Below are 19,272 nucleotides of genomic sequence, written 5' to 3'. Positions count from 1 at the left end.
AGGAGGAGGAGAAGAAAGTGGAGGCCAGACTGCTATAAGGGAACGGATGCTTAGTTGTTGTATATGCGATAAACCCACTCTTTCACTCATTGTAAATTTATCCTCAAACAACATTGAATTAGAACGGAAACTTTACCAGTAATGAAAATGTAACAAGAATTTATAACAAAACACAGCATAATTAGCAAACAATCTCACCAAAAAAAAATGACTCGTTGAAAGTGGCACTAGAATCCATGCAAACAAATTATTTTTTCGGCATTGGGGTACTAAGTAGACAAAAAAGTTGTTGGGAAAGGGTTTTGCCTTTCTGGACGAATACACAGCAAACAGTCCTCACATAAGTAATTGCAGAGACGAGTTCAAACATTTCGTTGCATATATTTTTATAATGTAGGCTTACTTAGTAAGATAAAACTTTGTTGTTGTAGGCTTTTTATCAATTACAGAGGTGCCGGATTCGGGGCATTTTTCAAAGTTGGGAAGAGAAATACCACTAAATTAGGGGTTTTCTAGACTGCTAGAAATGCTTTATTATAAACATTTCAAGTATTTCATTGAAAACTCAAGTGATTTATGAAGAGCCACATGGCAAGTGCTCTATGACCCAAAAGCGCTTCAAACATTTTCCGCCAAATTCAGTCAGAAGTGTTTTTGATTGTCAGAAACCGCTTCTAAGTTTCTAACCCTTCCAAAAACAATCCCAACAGCAGCTCCTTGGTGCATCAATTAACTTTAACCAAAAGCTACTATCGTTGTTGACCGACAGCGCTTACTGACATTTCTTTTCTTAGTTGTTGCCTAAAGTCTCAGTCCTTATGAAATGCATGGTCCAACCATAAGAAAACAGGTTATACTACAGATTTATAGACTTGGTTTGTATATACCGTTTTTGTATAGATGTTGCCGGAGTTGGAGTGGAGAGAGAAATATAAAAGAAGAGGTCAAATGACAGCTACAAAATCATATTCCTCGAAAGCGAAGACAGCTACCATGAGCTTTGATAACTTAGCTGAGAATGATTCCACAAAACATCATAACAATCTGAAATCATGTTATCTGTATACATATTAGCTTCAATATAGATAGTGTGAGCATTTGAGTAAGAACAGTTGAAAGAAAATGACTCTTCAACCCAATTTCACACCTAACATTGCCCTCACTTGTCATTAACATCTTTGTATTCTTCTTACTAGTCAACAATGTTGCGTCAACCTCCTTCAACTTCTCCAGTTTTGGTCCAAACTTGCGGATTTAACCTTCCAAGGTGATGCATTTCAATTTGGGGGAGTAATCCAACTCACAAAGAACCAAGTTGATGGTCCTCCCCTTCCCCGCAGTGTTGGCAGAGCCTCGTATGCCCAGCCGGTTCGCCTTTGGGATGCCATCACAGGGAGGCTCACCGACTTCACAACCCATTTCAACTTCATCGTGAAAGCCCTGAGTCATACCTACTACGGCGATGACATATCCTTCTTCATTGCACCATTCGGATCAAACATCCCTCACAATTCAAGTGGTGGATACTTTGGTTTATTTAGTTCTGATTCGACTTTTGACTCCTGAAACAGAGTCGTTGCCACAGGTGTGTGGGTTGAAATACACAGCATTCGCTCTTGGTCATTGAGTTCAACCTTGGAAACCAGCAGTGCCAATGCAGCCGGGACTCTTCAACTCAAGATTATTTCGGCATTCTGTTTGTTAGTGTGGGGAATACTTGTTTAAATTATTTACAATGATCAACCATTGTTTTGGGATGTTTGCTGCAAATAACAACACTCCAAGAACACATCCTTTTCTTTCTACTACGAATTTGCTCGCCGCCCTATTTAATTTTCATTGTCATGGATGTTTAACATAAAACTACCTTGCGTACGTCTAACATGCCATTGATATAGTAAGTTCATACGCTTCGCGTAGACAAGTCATTTAACTCGTTTCCTCACCTTCGCACAGGATCAAAACCGAAGATGAATATTTAGTACATGTGAAAAAGAGCACGCTAACGTAAGTTACAAGTAATAACCCTGTATTTCCTTACGAGAACATTGACCACATGCGCCTAATTATACGAGCTATACTCCAGGCAACGGGAACTGGGTGGTAAGCGCTTCAACTCTTCTCTGCAGATCTGACACTCGGTCCTTTAAGGAGAATTCGGGGGAAGCTACAAACTTCATGAAATCTTGGAGCTTCGATCCTGAGGCTGCGCGTTTAGCATCAATTGTTATCTGCACACCCTCATGAATATAGTCTGCAACAGCTATGAATTCTTTCTCAGTGAATCCTCTTGTTGTCATGGCGGGTGATCCAATGCGAATGCCACCAGGCACTACAGCACTTTTATCACCTATTTCATCAAATATCGCAGGTGTATGATCAAGAGGAACAAAAAAATAGCTCAAAGACAGAAAAAACCACAACTACACTAACAAAATAGCTCAAAGATAAAGACCCTTCAAAACTAGGCAAGTACCCTTTAGGGCCAAATAGGCCTGAAACCAAAAGTAAAGGTCTGGAACCCTTAGCCCGTCGGGTAAAATTATAGAAATGGTTTGATTAGACTATTAGGATATATAAACATTTGAACGAAAGAAAACATGTCCATTTCATATGATTACTTGGATATAATTACTTCAAATACATCCCGTGTAAAACTTTATAGCCTTATTCTGAAATCCAGAGTTCTCTTCAAATTTTTCAACCAAATTGACCTCTCTACACTCACCAGGTACTGAGTTCTTGTTGAGGGTGATAGAAGCCATGTCAAGAATTTTCTCCACTCGAGCTCCATCAATACCCTGTCAATAAAGGAAATGACAAATAACATTGGAAAACTAGATTCCGTTATAAACTAATGCACAGGATCCAGTAACTTTAATCCTTAATTAATCCTATAACATCACAAATGAGAAAACACAAAACAAAACAAAACGACAAGGTCAGGCAGTGAAGGAAAAGGAAGGAAGAAGATTCCTTTTTAAAAAATACCTTGTCAAACCTTTATAAAAAAAAATAATAATAATAAAATAAAATAAATAAAAAAAAAGCCATTTAAACGTTAAAATTAGCTCATGCTCATCTCAGTGAATTTCTTGTTCTTTCCATACCTCTAATGCTAACTTTTAAAGCATAATGTTGAGCAGGAAACATAGATAAAACAACAGCTAAACTTCCACGTCTCAGGAAAAGGTCTCATATAAGCAGCAAAGAGAAATTAGTAGCAATCAAAACAAGTTAATTAATTAACAATCTAGGACTAGGAACTTACTAAAGGCCGGAGATCCACAAGAACCAGATGGTTATCACTTCCACCAGAAACTAGTTTGTAGCCACGTTCAGTTAATCGGCTCGCAAGAGCCCTGCAATTAGATACCACCTACAAGGTAGAGTATCCACACTAACTTAGGGCACGTCTTCAACAATTTTTACACGAGGACAAAATATTATGGTACCTGGTTCTGGTAAGCCTTAAATTCTGGGGACTGTGCATACTTCAAGCAAACTGCAAGGCCCCCAATAGTGTGGTTATGAGGACCACCCTGCATAAAGAACTCATGCCTTTATCCCTTGTATATCAAAATTCAAAATAAATGTTGAATTTATAGAAAGATAGATAAATAATTAGGCATCAATAAGATTTGTTACCATGAAACAAGTACAACTAACCTGTAAACCTGGAAAAACAGCATTGTTGATGGCAGTTTCTAAATCAACCCCGAGAACTGTATCTTTTTTGAAGAAGATCATCCCGCCCCTTGGACCTTTTAAAGACTGAAAAGAAGTGTCATAAATATGTGAGATCATCCAAATGTGGATTACAACATAGGAAGCACGTGATAAGGCTACTATGAAGTACTCGTGTTTTCGCATGTCTACGAGTCCATACAAGTGTAATTTTTTTAACCTGGAAAAATCTAGTCAGATATAAATACATGAGTTTGAAGTTTGAACAATACCTTGTGTGTTGTTGTGGTCACAATATCGCAGTAGTCAAAGGGATTTGCAAGCACAGAAGCAGCAACAAGCCCACTTATGTGAGCCATATCCATCATAAGAAAAGCACCAACAGAATCCGCAATCTTCCCATGAACATTAGATGTAATTCATTAGTTGCCAAAGAAAAAACACAAGCTTGTAAATGATAATGAACTCCATATCCATTACGCGAATTAAATTAATTTAGATGGAATGAATACATAAAATACTAACCTTCCTCATGCGAGGATAGTCAAAATCTCGAGGATAAGCACTAGCCCCGGCAATAATGAGTTTTGGTTTAAATCGGTCAGCCATTTCCTCAAGCTTGTCATAATCAACCAGACCTGCGTTTTGTTTTGTTACGAAAAAAATCCAACATCATTCCAAAGAATAACAATTACACCCTTAACAAATCTGAATTACACCCTTAACAAATCTGAAAGGCAACATAGTCTTATCTAGAAACAAAATGCAGCACCTGTGGATTCATTGAGTCGATACGACATGGACTCAAAATAAATGGATGTGCCTGATACCCGTCTTTTAGGAGTCATGAAACCATGAGACAAATGTCCTCCGTGAGACAAGTCCAAACCCTAAGATGCATGCACATGTTAGTAGCCAGTAGCCAACAATAAAAAGAGTAAACCAAACCCAAGAGGAAAACTTACCATGAGACGATCATGAGGTTTAAGAATTGCGGTATAAACCTCAAAATTAGCAGGAGAACCAGATAATGGTTGAACATTAACACCCCACTTCATTCCATCTAAGTGAAATGCAGTAAGAGCCCTCCTTTGGCAAAGTGTTTCAAGCTCATCAATATGCTCATTTCCACCGTAGTACCTGATATGTACAATCAAACGATGAGCTACACCAAGAAAAATAATTTTAATGGAAGGTCCCTACTCAACTCACATTACTCTGAGTCTTAGTATATGTACCTTTTACCTGGTAATCCTTCTGAATACTTGTTCGTGAGACATGAGCCAACTGCCTCCATCACTGCCCGATAAGTAAAATTTTCTGAGGCAATAAGCTCCAGACTCTTGAACTGTCGCTGCTTCTCCATATCAATAATAGCACGCACCTCAGGGTCAGCCTCACTTAACCCATTGTCTACAAAACTGCTTCCATTACCTGTAAATCAAAAAATACAATTCGTGAACAAGTCAGACATAATTCCTGCTACTAACCAATGATTCCTTTCATACTACATCAGAAGTTGGGAAAATACAGCTGGAACATATGGTTCTATTAAAGATGTTTATTCATAAGGATGGTTTTGTCATAGAACTGAGTAATGAAATTTTTTAGTTATACTAAGTTGATATTCATTCTCATAGGATTCATACAGCTGACCGCACTTAATGGGATAAGGCTTTGTTGTTGCTGTCGTTATTGTTATAATAAGTAGATACTAAGAAAACTCCAAAAATAAATACACAGAGCACCAAATCCAAGCAATATAATGGAATACCATTCTGGCAGATGCTAAGCAAAATGATGGTCTTTTCGATTTTTGTATTTCTTAAGAGAAAGTGAAATCAAAATTAAATTATAATACCATAGAATTTAAAAAACCAGAACTATTCCTGCCACAGACTTCTCAGAACAGAAATTTAACATGCATTTTAATAATATTTACATATGGAACCATAAATATATAGAAGGTACTGAGATCAGTTCAAAGGTTGGAGTATCACTACCGCCAATTTCAGGCATAGGCACAGAGACAGAAGAGGACGGCCTTCCAGCAACCAAACTTCCTTCAATGTAAGAAGAAGATCTAACGGGCTTCACACAATTGAGCTTTAGTTGATGTGAAAATCCACTACCGGTAAGCCCCTTGTTTGGAAAAATTGTTCCTTTGGTCCAAGTGGGCTGTTGGAGAGAACCCATCACTGCAGCTCCACCACAAGCCTGCATCTTTGCTTCCAACTACTATACCTTACAAGCTTCCTATAGATATTGCAGAAAATTCTGGGCAGTGAGCACAACTTTAACATACACATGATACAAATACATACATATATATTATATACATGCATACTGGCATGCTCATAGACCGATATAATCTTATAAACAAAAGTTATATACAAGAGTTCCAAATTTGTAATTAGAGAAAGTATAAAAATTGTTTTCAAAAAATAGTAAACGTCATGGATAAATCACCCAACATACATTATTTCACTCCTTAAACTTATGTTAACACATGATGGCTACTGCCAATTCAAAAAGCAACTGTTTCCCTACGCTGAAGAAACACTTAACTCATTGATAATTACTACTTTTAAGACCGTCACACTGATCATTTCTTTTCATCTTCATAATTTACTTGCCAGACGGAACATTAAAAAGACTATTTTGTTAATCATTTCCCGAATACAAATCCAACGGTATTATGACACGCACGAGTGAATTTCATTGACAAGCAGGATACAAAAAACAATCAAGAAAACATACGCCTACTCGAGGGAGCGTAATGAGCCTTGCACCTCAAAACGCATACTTATACATTAGCAAAAACTCAAAACAAAAAAAAAAAAAAAAAAAAAAAAAAAACAACAAACAACCGTGGAATCGAAAAACAATATAAAACTAGTTTAAGTTGCGGTTTACTAAAGCAAAAAATCACACCAACCATGTCAGTCAGTCAAATAAACAAGTCAGTCCCTTACAAGCTGCTGAAATATGAACCTATACATGCACAGAGTATTAACTGAAACAATTAATTGACTCCTATAAGTTAATTGATTCCCGAAAGCATTATTAGGAGATTAAGTAAAACCCTAATTTTAATGAAGAAGAAGAAGAAGGAGGACTTACAGAGTGAGAGCAGAGGAGGAGGAGGCCGGACTGCTGCTAGGGTAGAGGGATGTCGGGACTGTAAATTGAGTAAAGGGTTTTTTTTTTTTTTTTTTTAATTTGACCAAAATAAAATCAAGCGTTTGACCGAAAAAAAAAGAAGTATGCGCTTTAGTGGGCTGGATGGGCTTCAGCCTACAAACTCAGATTTTCGGCTGGGCCCGTACATTACAGGGGGCCGCACCTCAACAACCCCCACTCCCGGCCGCCAGCAGCAGTAGAAAGAAATTATATGTTCTCCTCCAACTCCAACTCCTCTTTCCAGATTCCAGGTGCCCTTTGATTTACAGCGGTGGCGGAATCAGGTTCCTTCTCTTTTTCACTCACCCACTTCATTTCTTATTTACTATTTCTATTTTCTTTGTTTTATTTATTTATAATTTGGGTTTAGTTATTTTTCATGATGTTTGATATATTCGTGTACAAATTAAGACTTAAGACTGCTAGCTGAAGAAGAGCGGAAATAGGAGAGTGTGTGTGTGTGTGTGTTTATTGTCTTGAGATTTTGAGTTTGAAATTCTTTCAAGCGGTTGACCAAGATATAGTCAGATATGATATTTTCCTTTTTTTGGGTTTCATATCTGACTCTTTTTTTTTTTTCCTTTTTTTGAGTACGTTGATATTTTTTACACTAAGGAGAGGGGAGTTTGGTTAAGCTACACAATAGCCAATATCTAACCTTTTTAAGTAAAAGGAGAAATTAAATTCTCATCTCTCATATTTTTTATTTCATTAATTAAAACTTTATTCATTTTCAAATTTTTATCAAACATCCTTTGGTTTCTATCCACGTCACAATTTCAGTGATAATACAATCACATGCCAGCATAATTGAATTTTATAATTAATTTTTTTTATAAAAGGGTACAAATTATAAATAGGAATATATGAAAAAAAAATACTAAAAGATATATTTAAAAATGATTAATAAGTTTTTCATTTTTAAAATTTACATATGATGACATGTAAATAATTTTAATATTCAAATAATGACATGAAGATTAGTCAAGAGACCTTGATAAAATGAAAAAGAAATAAGGTTTCAATTAATGAGAAAAGAAAAATGAGGGATGTGAACCTAATTTATCTCATGAAAAGGGGAGTTATAAATCTCATAATTTGTAACTTTCATAAAAAATGAAAATAGAAATATATTACATTAATATTAATATGCTGAAGTAGACAAAATCAAAGAACTTTGATTAAAAACTAAAAACCGGTAAGGTTTTAGTCAAAAACAGTGGTTATTAAAACAAAAACATAAAAAAAAAAAAAAAAGGTCAAAGAAGAGTGGTGAGTAGGGACTGTATCCAAAGGCTCCCTTAAGTAAATACATGTATCGTAGCCAAGTCTAGTTGGGTTTCATTGAAACTTGTCAGTTTTAGTTTGAGTTGGGGGTTGAGGCTTTCATTAGGGCAATTGCCATTACATATGATACGATTTTTGTTTTAGCAATTTCCATTACATCAAACTAAACATATTAAATTCAGTACCAATCCTGTCATCGCTCGCCGTTTTGTACTTGTATTCAACTTAGTCAGAACCGTCACCTCAGAAAGAAAAAAATCCAATGCTGAGGCCTCTTTATATGCTATGGAAAGTGGCTTCCGTTGATGAAAAGGGATCATCTGTATTTGTAGTTACTCATCTGTTCTGTTACAACATCCTCGATCGATGCAAATAAAATTCTCTTTTTATGATTTTAAACTCAAGTAGAAAAACAACATCTACGTCTTTCCCTACATGTCTGCCCTTTTGGTATTAGGATCAGTCATTAGGAGAAAGAAACCATTCAACTTAGAAAGCATGCTAACAAGATATTGATGTCGTGTTTGATCTTTGTTTCCTGTTAGATATTTGTATATTTGTATCTTGGTATTTTGTATGAGCTTTTCACTTCATTTTCCATTAATGTTGAAGGTTGAAGGTAGACAGGGTATCCCTTTTTATCTTCTACTGCTCGTCCTCCCTCTTTCTCTCTTTCGTTTCTAAGATTCGTGTCTTTGTTTGGGTCATTGGGTGCATTTCCTGACTCAATTGGCCATGGACAAATGGATGGAGCAACTGCCCATTTCATTGTAAGGTAGCATACAGTTGCAAGCACATGGTTCGTTAACCATAGACGGGTCACTTTTGGCTTTGGGTTAGTATGTAAGGGGAACAATTTGACCATTTGATTGTAAGGTAGTATGGAAGCACATAGTTCATTAATGGACGAGTCACTTTTGGCTTTGGGTTAGTATGTAAGTGGCTGTTCAGATATGACCAGCCTTATGTTGTAGCAATGTGGATTTGATAAGTCAGAGTTGCGGTCGAGGTGTTTGGGTGAGGCCTGTGAGGGACTCGGCTGATCATATGATAAAGTACATTATACAAACCACCTTAAAATGAAGGGTATTTGCTAGAAGTGTCTATTGTCATGTTTTTTAAAACCCTTTAAAGTTGATCCATATGAATTTTTTTGAATCTTTTGATATAGTAAATGTCTTCTTATTTAAAGTGGAAGAAAGACAAAAGAAGAAATTTAACTAGAGGAAACTAGAATAAAATCAAGGGGTGTGCTATTCACACACCCCTTTTTACTTCTCACACACCATTTGTTAATTTCTGCCATTTGATGTTCTTTAATTCAGTCGATCCGACGGCCGCAAATTAAGAGGGTGTGTATGAAGTAAAAAGGTGTGTGTGGATATCACACCCTTAAAATCAACTTGAATGAGGTGGAAGTTGCAATTGCGGATTTAGTTTCCACTTACAACAAATGGTTATTAAGTAATTTTTCTTGACATGGCAGGTCAAAGCGCGTGCTTGTAGAAATTAAAAGAAATAATCATGTTCATTAGTTGGAGAATTAGAATCTTGAGGCATGGAATCTGAGATGGTAGTGCATGAAGGCGGGTGCCACTGCAAGAATGTAAGGTGGCGAGTGAAGGCGCCTTGCGGTGTTGTGGCTTGGAGTTGCAACTGCTCAAATTGCTTTATGAGGGGTAACACCCATTTCATTGTCCCTGCTGAAAGATTTCAACTTTTGAGTGATTCTGAGCAGTTTCTTACAACTTACAGCTTCGGTACTCATACGGCAAAGCACACATTCTGTAAAGTTTGTGGGATAACTTCGTTCTATTATCCACGCTCAAACCCTGATGGGGTCGCCATCACATTTAGGTGTGTTGATCCTGGAACACTCGCCCACGTTGAGATTAAGTATTACGATGGGCAAAATTGGGAAGCCTCGCACAGTCAATCAGGCATTGTGTCGTTGTCAAAAGTGCAGACTCTGCAAAATATAGGTTGACTTAAGTTGTGTGATTTTGAAGTGTTAAGCAAAGTCGTCGTGTGTTTAGGACCTCTGGGGATTTTTACAATGTTTATGTGGATTGTGGATGCATCATTGTATGTTGGCTTCTTTCTTGTGTTGTATTTATCTCCCCTTTTGTTTTGTTCTTGTGTTTATTTTGTTTAGGCCAAACTATAATTTTGGTCCTTGTAATTGTAGTGAACACCACTTTTGTCCTGCAGCTTCAAATGTTGCAAATGATTTTCATAAGCTTTCAAACTGTCTCGTGGTCCATTACGAATCAATACTAATATTGTTTCTAATTTGAGAAATGTTGAGGAGACTCTCATAAAATTGAAACTCTCTATTGACTCTATCTAATAGGTGCTTGATTTTAGACAAAATGTTTTAATGTAAATAACGATAAATCATTGAGAATAAGGATGATTTAATTTCATCATGCCCTCTTATGTGAAGGCTAGACACACTTTTCCAGCTCATTATGCAAATCCGTGGTGCCTGATGATAGAAGCGTATCATGGTAAATTTATTTAGAAAAACAGTTAAAACAAAATTTCTTGCAAAGTAGTATTAGTATACCAACTGCCGTCAACTCGGCTACTACAGGTACTGGGAGAATATTTTTTCAATGTCTCAATAGCGTGAGGTGTGCAGTACTCATCAGATGCAGCAAAGCCAAGGTAATTGTAAGATCCCAAGTTAAGGTATCTACTGGTTTTTTTGGTTAGCCTGCATCAGCCGAGTTACACAATGAGAATATAAATCAAGAAAACATAACAAAAGGCGTGAAATATACATGAAATTGCAAAATTGGAGGAAATTTGTAATCGTTAGTTGAGTGTTTTGTTGTAGTCATTGGAGTAGCATTCAACCACATCAAACCAAGCATGAGGAGCACTTGCAATAGGCCTATTGAAACAGTACTGACCGGTCAAAACTTTTAAAAATTAACCAGAGTTATCAATAATTATGTTTATGGGACTCCATGGAATTCAAGCTTAATTGCAGGGCTAGCTGCATCCATTTCATACAGCTCAAGAAATATAACACAATCAAATCAATGACAAAATACCTGAATTCGAAGATAAGGCCAGCGAATGTAGAAATCTTCAAGTCCTAAACAGATTGGAGCATAACCCTGATTTTTGCAACAAAGCAATGCTTTTTTTTTTTACATAAAATTACAGGAAAAGCTAAACAATAGAAACAAAATTATGTACAATGATTATGGAACCTGCAAATTGCTAACACTCCACCAGTCGATGATTTTGCGGAAGAAATATATGACTTGGCCAAAAACGAAGAGCAATCCATAGCTGAAGTACGTGGTTAACGCAGTTAAATAAGGGATCGCAATAATTTTGACGGTGGGACGATTGTATGATCCGAAAGCTCGAGGATTTGGGAATTATTGTCTCCGCCACATTTTCTTGCAATGAAATTAACAATTGTAACAAAAATCAGATATTTCGATTGAAGGTAAGATTCTGGCATTTTCTCCGTGTCACAATCATGCAGAGCTTTTACCTCAATCGAATCAAATCCAACACCAACCCATCACAGCTCGATGATCACTCAGAACACTGAACGCAAAAATCAACAAAATTTCACCATTTTAAATTATAATTCGTTTCATATTCTTTAATCCACTAAAAAAGCAAAAAATTAAAATTAAATTGAAAGTGAACCTGGTGGTCGTGGGTGTTGTCGCCGATGAGGAGGTCGAAGGGATTGATTTTTAGCTTTTTCGTTGAAAAGCTGGCTTTCTTCTTTTCCTTGTGAATCGGATTCTATTATGTGTAGGTCTTATTCTTTTTGTTCCTTCAAAACTTTGTTCAGCATTCGCCTGAGGAGAGGGGAAATGGTTCAGAGCGAGGTGTCTCCATTGCTGTGACCCTGTCCATTGAACTTGCTGCAGTTGCTTTTAAGCTTCTCACTCGCTCCCTCGCCCGCTTCCTCCCTCCCTCCTCTCTGCAAGTCGCATGCCTTCCCCTCACCAAACCCATCTCTCTCTCCTTCCCCTCCCTCCTTCCCTCCTTCCCTCTCTCTCCTCTTCTCTGAGCATGGCGTCCCACCAAATCCCACACTGAGCCATCGATCCCACCGAATGCAACCCTACCTGACAACGATGCCCACCCAACTTTTACCCCCAACCGTGCGATGTGAACCCTAGACGGGCATTCCCGTCATTCGAACCGATGACGTCTTCGTAAAAAGCTAAAAGCATCCGAGTGGCAATCTTGTAAATAAACTAAAATGTGGTCCAAAAACACTGTTCATATGAATAGTGCAATTTCCCCTCCTACTTTAGACTAAAGTAATGCTAACAAGATATTTATCGATACTTTTATCCTGGGATTTGTATGAGCTTTTCACTTCATTTTCCATTAATGTTGAAGGTTGACAGGATTTCCCTTTTTATCTTCCACTGCTCATCCTTCCTCTTTCTCTCTTTCGTTTCTAAGATTCGCATCTTTGTTTGGGTCATTGGATGCATTTCCGGAATCAATTGGGCATAGACAAATGGATGGAGTAACCGCCCATTTCTAGGGATGGGTAAATACCAATTGGTTATACGCATAGATTTAAAAATCGATAATATTCGCCGATATTATCGTTTTTTTCATATCACGATATTTCGTGAGTATTCCTTTAATTTTCGTTAATATATCGCGATATTATGGATATTATTAATATCGCGAGATGAACCTAAAAATATTTGAAAAATTCTGAAAAGTCTCAAACATGCACATAAAGGGGTTCAAACCCCTCCAATCTAACTCCTTCAGCGACTTGACCACCATACCACTTACGTTTTTATGAAAACATGCTAAACTATTTATATATATCGTTTTGTTTTGAATTCTTTTTGCAAGAAACAAATTTGCACATATTCCAAATTTTTTGTGGTATTATATTTTAAATTGTGTCAATTAATTACTTAGTCAATGACATGTGGTTTTTAATTTTTCTATTTTTTATTTGGTCACTTACATGTATGGTTGGAAAAAATTCCCGAAAATCCCAAACCAAACCGAAAAAGTCCCAAACCAAAACCATCCCGAAAAATACCGAAATTTTCGATATGGGATTGGTTTCCAAATCTCATTTGTTTGGTAATCCTGAAATCCCGAAAAATACCGAAGTATTCGGTTTCCTATTGACTTTTGGGTTTCGGTTCTTGAAAGCCATTGCTATGGTTGCTGACTACTCTTCACAATACACTTACTCTACACATAGTGATGATGAAGATAGTGAAAATTTTGAACCTCATAGGAACTCTATGTGGTACTTAGTCACTCATGTATCTTACCATGCAATGTATAAAGTGTAAAATATTGTACTAATTCATTATATATAAACGATTATGGTGTGTTTAAACTTCTTTCATTAATTATTATATATTTTATACACTCACAATGTTTGCCAGCTCGCTATATAATCAACTTAAATCAGTTAAATCCATCATGCAATGCATTTCCTTCCAATTTTTTATGATAAATTAATAGATAATTGACTAAATAAACATCCTGTAAAGTTTCAATAAAAATTTCCAAGTTTTTCTTACAATTTCCATGGTTTCCATGTAATTTTTATCGATATCGATATTATCCCGATATTTCCATCGATATTTCCGTGTTTTCGGACTACCGATATTTCTGATATTACCGATATTTTCTTCCTTGGTTATACGTAACCGCGGTTATCCGTCCATTTAAATTAAACGGTTACGGTTATGGGTAACCGTTTAGATAAATAAATGGTTATGGGTATAACCGTTTACCTGTGAAATTTTAATGGGTGGTTATGAGTATTAACCGCGGTTATAAACGGGTAACCGTTTACCCATTTATTTTATATATGTAAAATTAACACAAACCATGTTTTCGATCCAATAATACTTAGCACCCAATAAATTAGCAAGGAATTCATCGGTCCTTCTCTCAATAACATTGCTAAAGGAATGATGATTCTCATCATCAAGGAATTCGCCAAATTAATTTAAATCCTTGCGGGTAACCGTGAAATTGACAGAAATGCTTTGACAGAAATGTCTTCTAAACAATTTTTGTAACCCAATAATACTTAGCAAAAATTATATTTACCTTCATTGGTAACAGTTAAAAATATCGTCCGTAAGCTATTATTTCAATTATTGGAATGGTATAAGGACTTAAAAAATTAAAATACAAAAATGTATGATAAATGTACCTATAACGGTGTTTAATTGTCAAAAAAGAAAAGAAAATTATGACAATTTTTTTTAATTTTCAAGTTGTTAAAAAACATGTGGACGGGTGAAAAGGGTTTATGGTAAAAAAAAAGGATAAACGGGGTTAAAAATGGTAAATGGGTAAACGGGTATTAAACGGTTACGGTTAAATGGATATGCGGTTATGGGTATGGTTAACCGTTTATAAACGGTTATATGTATGGGTATAAGACAATTACCCAACATGTAAACGATTATGCGGGTATGAGCATAAACAGTTATGGGTAAATAACCACGGTTACCTGCCTGCAAGAACATAGTTCATGAACCGTAGATGAGTCGCGTAGTTCAACAATTTGTCTGTTTGATTGTACGGTAGTATGTAAACACATGGTTCATGAAGCATGGACGGAGTCACTTTTGGTTTTGGGTTGGTATATAAGTAGTTGTTCAGATGTGGCCTTATGTTGTAGCAATGTGGATTTGATAAGTCAGAGTTGAGGTCGAGGTGTTTGGGCGAGGCCCTTGAGCGACTCGGGTGATCGTATGATAAAGTACATTATAGAAACCACCATAAAATTACAGGTGTTTGCTAGAAATGTCGATTGTCCTATTTTTTAAACCTTTAAAGTTGATCCATGTTAAATTGTTTGTATCTTATTTAAAGTGGAGAAGGACGAAAGAAGAAATTTAACTGGAGGAAACTAGAATAAGATTAACTTGAATGAAATGGAAGTTGCATTTGCAGATTTGGGTTCCGCTGTTGACCCTAAAAATTACCAAGCCTACGTGGCGTGCAGGCTGAGTAATTAGTAAGCTAACTATGTCCTTCGGTTGTATGCGGGGCGTGCCAACTCGTCGGCAGAGCTCAGCCGAGGAGTAAAATTTGTCGATGTTGCGTTGGGTGCGCTACTGACTTTTTGATCTTGCGACTGTGGCCGAGGAAGGAACACGTATTGACCTTCGGGTTCTAGAGCCTGAAAACAAGGCTGCTAGTTCTGCGAAGTTCAATATCAAATTCGACTTTCAATGTGCCGAATGTAATAACTTGTAACACCTCACTTCGCCGAAAATGCTAATGAGATAACCTCTGCCAATAAGGATTCGAAAATCCTTCTCGACCGAGACTTGGATAGATAACCAGTCAGCCTCGCCGCAGTGCTGTTTATCCAACCTGAAGGTGCTTCGCTATCGGTTGATTCTACGGCAACAATGTTGTTTATCTAAACTAAAGATGTTCGCCGGTTGCCTTCACAGTGCTGTTTATCCAAATTAAAGATGTGTCGGCAAAAAAGAAAATAAAAAAATCTCAAAGTTGTTGAGAGGGTTTGCGTAGGGCAGTTTTGTGTGTTGAATTGGAAATCATCTCAAATGTTTCACGATGTCTTGTATTTATAGGGTTGGATATCTGCTTGGCACAACCTGATAATATTGTAGAGTCCAGCTGCAACTCAAACTTGCAGTGCAAAAATTGATCCATGTCAGAGGCCTATCCTTCAGATTGTTGTCTGTGGCTTTAAACCTATCTAGGCTTCTAGTCTTATCACATCATAATCAAAACTCCCATCAATACCTTGCTTTATCTCATTAAGACTCCCAATGCAACTAAAGCCTTCTTTTTCCATGACGGATGTCCAAGTGCAACCATACATGTAAATTAAATTATAATTTAATTGCAATATCAGCTAATCACTTGAGATACCATGTTCCATCAAATACCACTTTGTATCAGGAGTCCTAATGATGCATGACTCACGTGGCCAAAGCAATATCACAAAAAAAAAAACATATTCTCCAGTATCCTATTTTGCATGCCTACCCGATGTGCTCGAGATAACTGTATAGATAATTTTAATTTATCATTTAAGAGATAAATATATGATTAAAAAAATCATAATGTTATCCTTTAAATAATAATTAAAAATTATCTTAGTAAATCCAACAGTTTAGAATTCGCCCATTCAACGATCTCGATCACTCAGGGCGATTGTGTAATTTTGAGTCCAAACATCCGCTTACAACAAAATGTGATGTACATTTTTCTTGACATTGCAGGTCATAGCGCAGGCATTAAAAATTAGAAGAAATAATCCTGTTCATTAGTTGGATAACTAGAATCTTGAGGCATGGAATCTGAGATGGTAATGCATGAAGGAGGGTGCCACTGCAAGAATGTAAGATTGCGAGTGAAGGCGCCTAGCAGTGTTGTGGCTTGGAGTTGCAACTGCTCGAACTGCTCTATGAGGGGTAATACCTCTTTCATTGTCCCTGCTGAAAGATTTCAACTTTTGAATGATTCTGAGCAGTTTCTTACCACTTACAGCTTCGGTACTCATATGGCAAAGCACACATTCTGTAAAATTTGTGGGATAACTTCGTTCTATCGTCCACTCTCAAACCCTGATGGGGTCGTCATCACATTTAGGTGTGTTGATCCTAGAACACTCGCCCGCGTTGAGATTAAGTATTACAACGGGCAAAATTAGGAAGCCTCGCACAGTCAAACAGGCATTGCATCGCAGTCTAAAGTGCAGACTCTACAAATTATAGGTTGACACAGTCTAAAGTACGTCTTACTCTACTCTCTCTATCTCTGTCATTCTCTATGTGATTCTGTATTCCGTAATGCCATTTTTTCTTCTGAATAAACCTTATTGCAGGTTCCATTTCCATTTCAAATTTTGTGTTATGCTTTGTGCTGCTGTGCATTTCTCCATGCACTTATCGTTAGAATATGAATTAGTGGTACAATACTTATCTCTTATGTAGGTTGATTTTTGTGAGAGTGTCATTGAATATGCATGATTTTGGAATGAGAGAATCAATGGAACGAAACAGTAGATGTTTTCGCCAACAGCTGGGCTAGGTTATGGAAAATTGTTTAAGCGATGACCGAAACTAATTATTTTAGAAACTATGGTCAGTTTTTTTTTGTCATTTCATTTATTCAGAAGTTACTAACTGGGGGCTGGATTAAGTTTGATAGAAGGGGGTGTATGTAATTGAAGAAATTCAAACAATACCTTGGGTTGTAATTGCTAAGATTTTTGCTATGGTGTAGTTTCTATCCTTAATGGTAATTTGAATTCTGAATTTGAATTATGGGGTTTTTAGGCAGTTTGAAACTGGACAAGCTCAGGTCCTTTCCATGTTATAGAAACTTTGCTAAGTTACCACATTCAACAAGTGGCAGTCTCCATTTCCAGTTGATATTTATGTAGTAGTGTTTAATTTGATTATTGGGATGCCAAACTTTAAGAATTTGTGTTTAATTTGATTCTTTGGTATATTGATTATTTGGTATACTTAATTAATTAGCTAAGAATTGGTTTACATTTAGATGATCATATATATATATATATGATTTTGGACTGTAGTTTTTCTCTAAGTTAATATGTTTTGATTCAATGGGTTAGTGAGTTAAGGCTATTGTTAACTTTCTGTTTTCTTATTGAATTTGTTTTGATTCAATTGGGTTAGTGAGCTAAATTGCAAAAGGGGGGAAGGGGGGGTTTAGGTTTCCGAATGGCTCTTAGGGGTTGTGAGGCTAGAAGATTTTAACTTTTGAGACTTACCCTTTGTTTGGTGCACTTTCACAAATTGAGTCCATTATACCGTCACAATTTAAGTTACTTTTGTTGTATATGTTTGTTTCCACTTTGAATTCTTAATCTCAGTCTTACTGCTGTTTCGCAGGTTAGATCGGGCTCATATTGTCGAATCGTGATCTGGTTTTGCTACTACCTTTAATCTACGGGTTCTTAGCCATACATTTCAATCAAAACTTTGGTATGTCATGAACTTCGATACGTTGTTTCCCCATGCTTTGCGTTTCAGCCAGTGCGATTTTAGAATTTTTTAACTAAACCTTTGGTTTCTTCGTCGTTTGTTCTATTCTTTGTTGTCTCTTGTTACCTTTGTTGTCTTTGTCACCTCTGATTGTCCAAAGGTCCGATGGTACTTTTTTTTTTAGGGTTTAAATAATGTCTATGCAATTCTGTTATTTTTTTGAAATTTCTTGCTGTTTTTGTGATTCTAATTTAACCAACTGTTCTTAATTCTTTATCAAATGTTGTTAGGCATCTTATATGTTTTTTGTTGGTTGCTTGCTTTCTTTATTGCGTTCTCACTTTTCTAAAGCGTTCTTCGAAGGCCAGTTACTTTGGTTGGTTGGTGTTTTCGTTAGGTTTTTCTAGTAGTCAACTCTTTCATCCTCCCCAAGGTGCTTTAATAAGTGATTTTAATAACTACAATCTCTCAACAAAACAAACATATTTCAAAAAAAAAATAAAAAATCAGAACTTCCATATTTAAATTTTTAAATTTTTTTACTGTGTTATTCTAAGACCTACAAGCTAAACAGTTTTTTTTCTAAAAAACATAGATATTGATGTTGTATTTAATTTGTGATTCAAGGTAAATAAAATGGTGAAAGAGATTGATCGAAGCGAACAACAAATTCTAGGAGGAGTTTTGGTTAAAAAATTAAAGGAAATAATTGAGGCTCGAAACAATGCAAAGATTCAAAACACGGTACAAACATATAGAGAAACTGCCCCAGGACCCAATACAAAGAAATCAATGAAAATTGAAAAAATAAGGCTGGGTTTGAGTGTTTATGGTAAGGGTGCAAATCGAAACAAATTGGTGGTCCACATTATCCATTCACCTGAAAATCGTAGTAATTCGCCGAAAGAACAATTTCCGCTGGGAGAAGAAGTTTAGCATTTGTTTTTTTGGGGGGTTTTCGATGAGATCTACAAGTTTGGTTGCTGCAACAAGATTGGAATTTTGTTGCTCTTCCTTGCCTCCATCGTAATAGTGTTCTGGGTTTTCAATGTATAGAAACGGGACGGGTATTAGCTAAGATAAAGGCCATGTAAACCTTTTTTGTTCAGTCATGACATCAATA

General features: G+C 36.4%; 2 protein-coding genes and 1 pseudogene across 3 annotated transcripts in view; 2 read left to right on the top strand and 1 right to left on the bottom strand.

Moving 5' to 3' along the window:
• Nucleotides 1-1,851: 1,851 nt before the first annotated feature.
• Nucleotides 1,852-19,272, bottom strand: part of LOC126582096 (serine hydroxymethyltransferase 3, chloroplastic-like) — a 34,679-nt gene continuing 17,258 nt past the window's right edge. Inside the window, exons 1-12 of one of the 2 annotated variants that reach the window (XM_050246098.1) lie at nt 6,811-6,963; nt 5,691-5,943; nt 4,926-5,121; nt 4,653-4,827; nt 4,460-4,577; nt 4,213-4,325; nt 3,960-4,082; nt 3,670-3,774; nt 3,456-3,542; nt 3,272-3,379; nt 2,729-2,801; nt 1,852-2,350 (exon numbers count right to left, since the gene is read on the bottom strand). In XM_050246098.1, the coding sequence (XP_050102055.1) occupies nt 2,076-2,350; nt 2,729-2,801; nt 3,272-3,379; nt 3,456-3,542; nt 3,670-3,774; nt 3,960-4,082; nt 4,213-4,325; nt 4,460-4,577; nt 4,653-4,827; nt 4,926-5,121; nt 5,691-5,910 (1,593 nt within the window). In that variant the 5' untranslated portion in view covers nt 5,911-5,943; nt 6,811-6,963 and the 3' untranslated portion in view covers nt 1,852-2,075. Of the gene's footprint in view, nt 2,351-2,728; nt 2,802-3,271; nt 3,380-3,455; nt 3,543-3,669; nt 3,775-3,959; nt 4,083-4,212; nt 4,326-4,459; nt 4,578-4,652; nt 4,828-4,925; nt 5,122-5,690; nt 5,944-6,810; nt 6,964-19,272 lie in introns of those variants that run through there. The other variant, XM_050246099.1, reaches the window with a different exon arrangement.
• LOC126582097 (uncharacterized) lies at nt 7,030-10,405 on the top strand. Its single transcript, XM_050246100.1, has 2 exons — nt 7,030-7,154; nt 9,644-10,405. Exon 2 carries the CDS (start codon nt 9,716-9,718, stop codon nt 10,142-10,144), a length of 429 nt encoding a protein of 142 aa, XP_050102057.1. The 5' UTR covers nt 7,030-7,154; nt 9,644-9,715; the 3' UTR covers nt 10,145-10,405.
• Nucleotides 7,058-19,272, top strand: part of LOC126582098 (uncharacterized) — a 33,089-nt pseudogene continuing 20,874 nt past the window's right edge.

The sequence above is a fragment of the Malus sylvestris genome, chromosome 9 (genome assembly GCF_916048215.2).
Source record: "Malus sylvestris chromosome 9, drMalSylv7.2, whole genome shotgun sequence".
NCBI classification, from domain to species: domain Eukaryota; kingdom Viridiplantae; phylum Streptophyta; class Magnoliopsida; order Rosales; family Rosaceae; genus Malus; species Malus sylvestris.
Note: the sequence above shows the minus strand (reverse complement) of the source record. Positions and strands in the feature narration are given on the sequence as shown.

Excerpts from the sequence above, each read along its gene's own strand:
- LOC126582097 (XM_050246100.1), top strand. The coding sequence starts at position 9,716 with ATGGAATCTGAGATGGTAGTGCATGAAGGCGGGTGCCACTGCAAGAAT.